Consider the following 9077-nt stretch of genomic DNA (forward strand, 5'->3'; position numbering starts at 1 on the left):
ATTCTTCCACCTCCTTTCAGCATCTGGGGGCAATCATAGATTCCAACCTATCTCAGGTTTTCCTTTCTCCTGAAAGGAAGATTAGTATCAAAGAGCTTATCGTTCAAATCAGATCCCAAAGAAAGGTCTCCATTTCCATGCTGTCTTCCCTACTTGGTATTATTCCCTGGGCACGCCTCCATACTAGGGAACTCCAATGGCTTTTATTGCCATTCCAGAGATCAGGAACCAGCAACTCAGCACACTCCATTCTGATCCCTTCTGTCATCCTGAGATCCCTCTTGTGGTGGACTTCCTCCGCTCTGGACAAAGGATCCCTTTTCAGGATTCCAGACCAGTTTACCATCATCACAGACGCCAGTCTCCTGGGCTGGGGAGCCCACGCTCCAGGCCTGATAGCCCAAGGCACGTGGTCATTTGAGGAGTCAACCAAGCCACTCAATTGGCTGGAACTGAGAGCAGTGTCGCTTGTCCTCAAGAAGTTTAAACCACACATCCTCAACCGACATGTCCTAATCCTAACAGACAATATGGCTACGAAGAGCCACATCTGCAGACAAGGAGGCACCTGGTCCAAGGCCCTGATGCAGGAAGCCCTAAAGCTGGGCTTTTGGGCAGAGAGACACTTGCAGTCTCGTGTCGGCCGACCATATATCGGGAATTCTCAATGTGCAGGCAGACTGGCTCTCCTGATCGACGCTGAATCCATGGGAGTGGAGTCTCCATCCGGACTTATTCCAGCAGATCTGCCTCAGATTCGGTCACCCGTCGCTAGACCTGTTCGCGACCGCGACCAACGCTCGGCTCCCTCGGTTCTATTCCAGATTCCCATCCCCGGGAGCAGAAGCAACCAACGCACTCAGAACCCCTTGGTCTCCAGGCCTCCTATCTACCTTCCCCTCCAATTCCAATCCTGCCAGACGTGATCCACAAGATCTTCCTCGAGCAGACCCAGGTAATACTGATAGCCCCTCACTGGCCTCGACGACCCTGGTTCGCAGACCTCCAGCGGCTATCCATCCAGGCCCCCTGGCAACTCCCCGCTTTGGAGGATATGTTGCAGCAGGGGGTCTCTCACCATCCAGACCCAGAGTGGTTCAACCTCACCGCTTGGCTGTTATCTGGCACGACCTAAACCTTCGAGGTTATGATCCAGATGCCGTGGAAGTGATACTAAAGTCAAGAAGAATATCTGCCAACAGGATCTACGACCATACCTGATCTAAGTTTCACCAGTGGTGTTCCCAGGAAGGTCTCTCTCCCTTGTGTATTCCCATTCACAGAATTGTTTCCTACCTCATGAAAGGCTTCCTAGATCTCTTAGCCAACACTATCCGGCGACACCTAGCAGCCTTAACCTCAGTCCTGGCAGAACCCCGAAGACAACCACTTCGCACCTTTCCTGAAATACAAGAACTGTTAAGAGGCATCTCGAACCTCAGGCCTCCCACTGTTCACAGATATCCATCCTGGGACTTACCTCGGGTTCTGCATTCTCTTACACAAGCTCCATATGAACTGCTAAATTCTGCCTCCTTCAGACACCTCTCCTACAAAGTAGCATTCCTGGTGGCAATCACCTCCGCCAGATGCATTTCTGAGCTGGCGGCGCTCTCTATTCCCCAGGACTTATGCCAATTTCATCCGGACAAAGTAGTCCTTCGATTGGACCCCACCTTTCTACCAAAGGTCAGCTCCATGTTTCACAGATCCCAGGACATTGTATTGCCTTCTTTCTGCTCTAACCAAAACCACCATCTCTCCATCAGATGGCACACTTTGGACCTTACTAGAGCTCTGCGAATTTATCTCCACCGTACTAGGACCTTTTGTAGGTCAGAAGCCCTATTCGTAGCTTTCCACCCGAGGTCTCTAAGGTCCAAAGTCTCATTCATCATATTAGGCCGTTGGATTCCAGGGACAATCTCCAAAGCTTATGAGTCAGCATCCCTCAATGTCCCACAAGGCAGCACAGCACATTCTACAAGAAGTGCAGCCACATCAGCAGCCTGGGCAACTCCAATCCGTTATCTCTCATGATAGCCAACTAATCCCTCCCTAGGGACACATCTATTGAGTATGTCCCACCTGACTGCTGGACCTGCTCCTACAGTACAGAGAATTGGCGTTGATTGCTTACCTGAACGCCTCTTCTCATACGCTGAGCAGGTACAGCAGTCACTTTCCTCTCTATGTCTTTCTGACTATGCTTGTGCCTTTATTCCTTCCTGTATTATCTATGAGAGTAGAGCACTATTCGAGCCATCACTTTTTGAGTCTAAGTCTACGGATTCGTGAATTCTGGCGAAAAGGCAGATCCAGCACTCTTTTTAAAGACAGGCTCAGTCCTATGTGGATTGGACAGTGAGCAACCCATGTGACTGCTGTACCCGCTCAGGGTACGAGAAGAGGCGTTCAGGTAAGCAATCAACGCCTATTTTCAGTCCTGTGAAATGGTCACTGAACAAACATTGCAATGAATAAAGACATACCGTATTTTTCAGAGTATAAGACACAACTTAGTTTTTGGGGAGGAAAAAAAAATCTGCCTACCAGGTATTCATCTGGCTAGCGTCCTTAGTCTGGTCAGCTTCAGCACATTATTTTATTCCCTGGTTAGGGCTGAAAAAAACCTTATTCAGAGCAAGTGGCAATGGAAAAAAGCCTGCAAAGACTTAGGGCTGGAAAAAACATTATTCTAAGAGTAGCAATGAAAACGCCTGCAAGCTGGTAAGAGCTGGAAATATTTATTTATTTATTTATGTATGTATTTATGTATGTATTTATTTATTATTTAGATTTGTATGCCGCCCCTCTCCGCAGACTCGGGGCGGCTCACAACAAAGTGAAACAATTTACAACAAATCTAAATTACAGTTTAAAAATATTTTAAAAACCCCATTTTCTAAACAAACATACATACAGACATACCATTCATAAATTGTATATGCCCGGGGGAGATGTCTCAGTTCCCCCATGCCTGACGACAAAGGTGGGTCTTAAGGAGCTTACGAAAGGCAAGGAGAGTAGGGGCAGTTCTAATCTCCGGGGGGAGTTGGTTCCAGAGGGTCGGGGCCGCCACAGAGAAGGCTCTTCCCCTGGGGCCCGCCAACCGACATTGTTTAGTTGACGGGACCCGAAGAAGGCCCACTCTGTGGGACCTAATCGGTTGCTGGGATTCGTGCGGCAGCAGACAGTCTCGGAGATATTCTGGTCCAGTGCCATGAAGGGCTTTAAAGGTCATAACCAACAGATTGTTTAGCGCCTAGTCATGGCTGGGGGAAAAAGCTAACTTTCAGAGTATAAGACGCCCCCAAATTTCCAGCCTTTTTTTGGAGTGAAAAAGGTATGTCTTATACTCCAAAAGATATGGTATATTCAATTTCGCAGCTACTAAGATTGTTGGCCGAGCAGGTACAAAAACAGCTGAGGAAATGATTAAAGCCTGGCAAATGGCCTCCTTGTCAATCAACGAGAGTGCTGATTTACCACCAGCTTATCGAGCACTTAAGAGCTGAGGACTGGGCAGCACAAGGCATACATTTTGGTAGAGGCAAGTTCCCATGACTTGGAAGACTAAAGAGTCTACGGAGAGGGGCGGCATACAAATCTAATAAATAAATAAACCTCTGGTCCCTGTAACCAGCCCAGATTGAATCCTGTGCTAAATGAACTGTTATAAGTCAAGGACTGTTTATAGGGCCAGACTCTTCACGGGACCGCCTCCTCCCTCATATCTCGCTGCAACCACAGAGTTGGCCTTCTCCAGGTCCCATCCATCAAACAATGTCGGTTGGCAGGACCTCAGGGAAGAGCCTTGTCTGGTGGCTCCAACCCTTTGGCACCAACTGCACCCAGAGATCCGCATAATCTCCACCCTACCGCTCTTCGGGAAAGCCGTTAAGACCTGGCTTTTCCGGCAGGCCTGGAATAAGGTTGATTGCAAATATGTATGGTTTTTTATGTCGTTGTGTTATTGTATTGTTGGATGTTATTATTAGATTTTAACTGTTTTTATTGTTGTTGTATTTATTCCTATTGTTAACCGCTCAGAGTCTGTTTTGGAGTGAGCAGCATATAAATTAAATAAATAATCAAACAAATGAATGACTGAACAAATAAATATTTTATTTCGTTTGTTTCTTTACTGTAAACCCCATGCAAGCAGACTGAAGCTGCTGACTGTTTATGGGAGCAAGAAAAATGCAGCAAAAATGTAATAATGAAAAACATACTTTGTGAAAACTTGGGGCCGGGGGGTGGGTGGGTGTCATGGCAAGGAAACCAAAATTGAAATGGGACCATTCAGCCAGCATCCATGCAGGAAATACGTTTTGTACATTCATTCCAGATGATATCACTCTAGGAATTTTCATGTGTTCATTAGAAAGCAAAGGGAATGGATGCACTGCCCTTCAACTCGCCTTCCCCATTGGGCATCCTGATGGGGAAAAGCATGGGAGTTGTAATCTGGAACAGATTACTGCAAGGCTTTAGCATAGGAATACATTTTTATTTGTATGTGTGAATCTATGTTGAACCATGTGGGGTGCTTTGGAATATATGCACGTGCCAATTTTTTCTGCAGGGTTTAACGCACTCAGTAGCCCTTTGTATGGGCGTGTGTGTATGCAAACAGACTAAAACCCAGAAATGGACATAGCAGGGATGTTTTAATATACTGCTCAAAAAATAAAGGGAACACTCAAATAACACATCCTAGATCTGAATGAATGAAATATTCTAATTGAATACTTTGTTCTGTACAAAGTTGTGCACAACAGCATGTGAAATTGATTGTCAATTAGTGTTGCTTCCTAAGTGGACAGTTTGATTTCACATATATTTGATTTACTTGGAGTTATATTGTGTTGTTTAAGTATTCCCTTTATTTTTTTGAGCAGTATGTATAGCAATAGTATTTAGATTTATATACCGCTTGACAGTGCTTTACAGCCCTCTCCAAGCAGTTTACAGAGAGTCAGCATATTGCCCCCAACAATCTGGGTCATCATTTTACCGACCTTGGAAGGATGGAAGGCTTAGTCAATCTTGAACCTACTGAGATTTGATCTGCCAAACTGCTGGCAGCTTGTGATCAGCAAAAGCAGCTTGTAATACTGCACTCTAACCACTGCACCACCATACATATACATGCACGCACGCACACATCTTTATTAGTATTTCACATTTTACCTATCACCATAATTCTTTCAGCAGATCTACAGTCTTTTGTATACATTGTTTTTGTATTTATACAGTCCGGTTTTATTACATGGGAAAAACCAGATTAGATACTAGAGGCTAGGTAATGTTGCAACGCGTAGCAGAATGAAGAGAGATGGAAAGGACATATTGCAGATGTTCGTAGCCGAGTTGATGTGCTTGTGTATGTTTTCTCCGACAAAGCTAACAGTGGCAGTCTCTTGTTTCTCCTTTCCTTAGGCCAAGAGAAAACTGGATCTGGAAGGAACCACCCAGCAGCGCATCCCAGAATTCCGAACGCCAAAAGGCAAGGGAACTGCGCTCCCACTCATCCCTAGTCCAAAAAGTAAGAGCTGTTGCATAAGAAAACACTGGGAACGAAAGGATGCATTTGCACAGTTTAGAGCAGTGATGGCGAACCTATGGCACACGTGCCACAGGTGGCATGCGGAGCCTTATATACTGGCAAAAAAGCTCCTACCCTAGCTCAGCTCCAACGTGCATGCGTGTGCCGGCCAGCTGATTTTTGGCTCGCACAGAGGCTCTGGGAGGGCGTTTTTGGCTTCCAGAGAGCCTCTGGGGGGATGGGGGTGGGTGTTTTTAACCTTCCCCTGGCTCCAGGGAAGCCTTTGGAGCCTGGGGAGGGCGAAACACAAGCATACTGGGCTCACCAGAAGTTGGGAAACAGGCTGTTTCTGGCCTCCAGGGGATGGGGGAAGCTGTTTTCGCCCTCCCCAGGGATTGAATTATGGGTGTGGGCAATCGCACATGTGCATGCTCTTTTGACACCTGAGGAAAAGAAGGTTCACCATCACTGGTCTAGAGTCATTGTCTTAAGTTTCTAGTCCTCACTGGGGATTATCTTGAAATAGGGCTGGGGCAGATTCCAGTGAAAAGTGAGGAATCTGCTTCAGTATCAAGTTTTTATTCAGCATGACCTGCCCGGCTCAGTTTTTAAAAATTATTATTGTTGTTGTTTTTATTATTATTATTATTATTATTATTATTATTATTATTATTATTATTATTACCGTGTTTCCCCGATAGTAAGGCAGTGTCTTACTATCTTTTTACCCCCAAAAGCCCCACTGTGTCTTACTTTGGGGGTATGTCTTATATTGTCCTGGGCAATTTTTTAATTTCTTATTTTAAAATACTGTATGTAATAAATAAAATCTAGAAGTGGCAGAAGCGCGGGTGAGTGGAGGCGGGCAGGAAAGGCACGAACCGAGGGTTTTAAGCAGAAGGCGGGGGCGGTTCAAGCAGCGTTCCGCCGTCGCCGCCGCTCCTGCGTCTTTCGCAGAAGTTCTTGAATGGTGGCGGCGGCCCTTGATCGCAGCCGATGAGGATCGGCTTTCTTCACTTCTCTTGCTGCTTCCTTTGCTTTTCCGCTGCTGACTAAGGCGACGCCGGCCGGGCAATTGGAAGGTACCCGATAGCCCTTTTCGTCGCCTTTCCCGGCGGGGAGAGCAAAGGCGGCGGCGGGAGTAGTGGAGGCGAGGCGGAGAAGAAAGAAGCGGCGGATAGCTGGCGAGGCGCCGGCTAGAGGGCTGGACCCCGCCGCCGCCTTTGCCTCTTGCCCGGCAGGAAAGGCGACGAAAAGGGCTATCGGGTCCCTTCCAATTGCCCGGCTGGCGTCGCCTTAGTCAGCAGCGGAAAAGCAAAGGAAGCAGCAGGAGAAGCGAAGAAAGCCGAACCTCATCGGCTGCGATCAAGGGCCGCCACCATCATTCAAGAACTTCGCTTCTCCTGCTGCTTCCTTTGCTTTTCCGCTGCTGACTAAGGCGACGCCGGCCGGGCAATTGGAAGGGATCCGATAGCCCCTTTCGTCGCCTTTCCCGGCGGCAAAGCAGCGGGGTCCAGCCCTCTAGTCGGTGCCTCGCCAGCTATCCGCTGCTTCTTTCTTCTCCGCCTTCTCCGCCTCGCCTCCACTACTCCCGCCGCCGCCTTTGCTCTTCCCGTCGGGCAAGAGGCTGGGCGAGCAGGCCGAGGTGCTGGAACTGGGGGTGCCTGTCCTTGGCATGAACGGCGGGCAGGTGGCGCTCGGCACCCGGAATCCCGTCTTCTCGCCACCGCCCGAGCTCCCTCCGGAGCCTGCTGCCGCCGCCGCGCTTCCTCTGCCGGCCGAGGAGTCCTTATCCGCGCCGCGAACTGCTCCGACGCCTCCCTCGCTTTTAGTACCGTGTTTCCCCGAAAGTAAGACATATGTCTTACTTTCGGGGTATGGCTTATATTAGCCAACCCCCCTGAGACCCCCCATATGTCTTACAATCGGGGGGGTCTTACTATCGGGGAAACACGGTATTATTATTATTATTATTATTATTTTCAACAATCGACCATGGTATCCTTCTGCGCCGGCTGGAAGGGTTGTGAGTGGGAGGCACTGTTCTTCAGTGGTTCTCCTCCTACCTCTCCGGTCGGTCGCAGTCGGTGTTAGTGGGGGGTCAGAGGTCGACCCCGAGGTCTTTCCCTTGTGTGTCAACAGACTCAAACTCAACCCTGATAAGACAGTGTGGCTGTGGGTTTTGCCTCCCAAGGACAATTCCATCTGTCCGTCCATCACCCTAGGGGGGGAATTATTGACCCCCTCGGAGAGGGTCCGCAACGTGGGCGTCCTCCTCGATCCACAGCTCACATTAGAGAAACATCTTTCAGCTGTGGCAAGGGGGCCGTTTGCCCAGGTTCGCCTGGTGCACCAGTTGCGGCCCTATTTGGACCGGGAGTCACTGCTCACAGTCACTCATGCCCTCATCATCTCGAGGCTCAACTACTGTAACGCTCTCTACATGGGGCTACCTTTGAAAAGTGTTCAGAAACTTCAGATCATGCAGAATGCAGCTGCGAGAGCTATCATGGGCTTTCCCAAAAATGCCCATGTAACACCAACACTCCGCAGTCTGCATTGGTTGCCGATCAGTTTCCGGTCACAATTAAGTGTTGGTCATCACCTATAAAGCCCTTCAAGGCACCGGACCAGGGTATCTACGAGACTGCCTTCTGCCGCATGAATCCCAGCGACCGGTTAGGTCCCACAGAGTGGGCCTTCTCCGGGTCCCGTCAACAAAACAATGTCGTTTGGCGGGGCCCAGGGGAAAAGCCTTCTCTGTGGCGGCCCCGGCCCTCTGGAACCAACTCCCCCCGGAGATTAGAATTGCCCCCACCCTCCTTGCCTTTCGTAAGCTCCTTAAAATCCACCTCTGCCATCAGGCATGGGGGAACTGAGATATTGTTTCCCCCTAGGCCTTTACAATTTAGGCATGCTATGTTTGTTTGTAGGGATGTTTGGTTTTACAATACGTTGTTTTAGTATTGGATTTATATGATGTTTTTTATTACGGTTGTTAGCCGCCACGAGTCTACAGAGAGGGGCGGCATACAAATCCAATAAATAAATAAATAAACAAATAAATAAACAAACAATACAACACAGCAAACAAGATCACTATGATGGATTTCGTATTTCATCACTAGTCGGCGTTTCCCAAGCACCTGCATGATGTAGCGGCAAATTATGTATGTTGATCCCAGTAAAGCTGCCTTTTGCAATTGACAGATGGAGATTTTGTCAATTCTGATGGTTTTCAAATATCCACAGAGATCCTTTGGCACTGCACCCAGCGTGCCAAGGACCACTGGGACCACTTTCACTGGCTTATGCCAGAGTCATTGCAGCTCGATTTTCATATTGTCGTATTTTGCAAATTTCTCTAGCTGCTTCTCCTCAATTCTGCTGTCTCCTGGGATTGCGATGTTGATGATCCTTTCTTTTTCTCCACAATGAGGATGCCTAGTGTATTATGTTTCAAAATTCAGGAAGTCGGAAGTCCCACAGTACCGTGTTTCCCCGATAGTAAGGCAGTGTCTTACTA

General features: G+C 48.2%; 1 protein-coding gene across 1 annotated transcript in view; it reads left to right on the plus strand.

The window, feature by feature from the left end:
• Positions 1-9077, plus strand: part of E2F2 (E2F transcription factor 2) — a 95796-nt gene that overhangs the window by 62301 nt on the left and 24418 nt on the right. Inside the window, exon 2 of the mRNA XM_070764516.1 lies at positions 5446-5551. Within this exon, the coding sequence (XP_070620617.1) occupies positions 5446-5551 (106 nt within the window). The remainder of the gene's footprint in view (positions 1-5445; positions 5552-9077) is intronic.

The sequence above is a fragment of the Erythrolamprus reginae genome, chromosome 11, assembly GCF_031021105.1.
Source record: "Erythrolamprus reginae isolate rEryReg1 chromosome 11, rEryReg1.hap1, whole genome shotgun sequence".
Classification (NCBI taxonomy): Eukaryota; Metazoa; Chordata; class Lepidosauria; order Squamata; family Dipsadidae; genus Erythrolamprus; species Erythrolamprus reginae.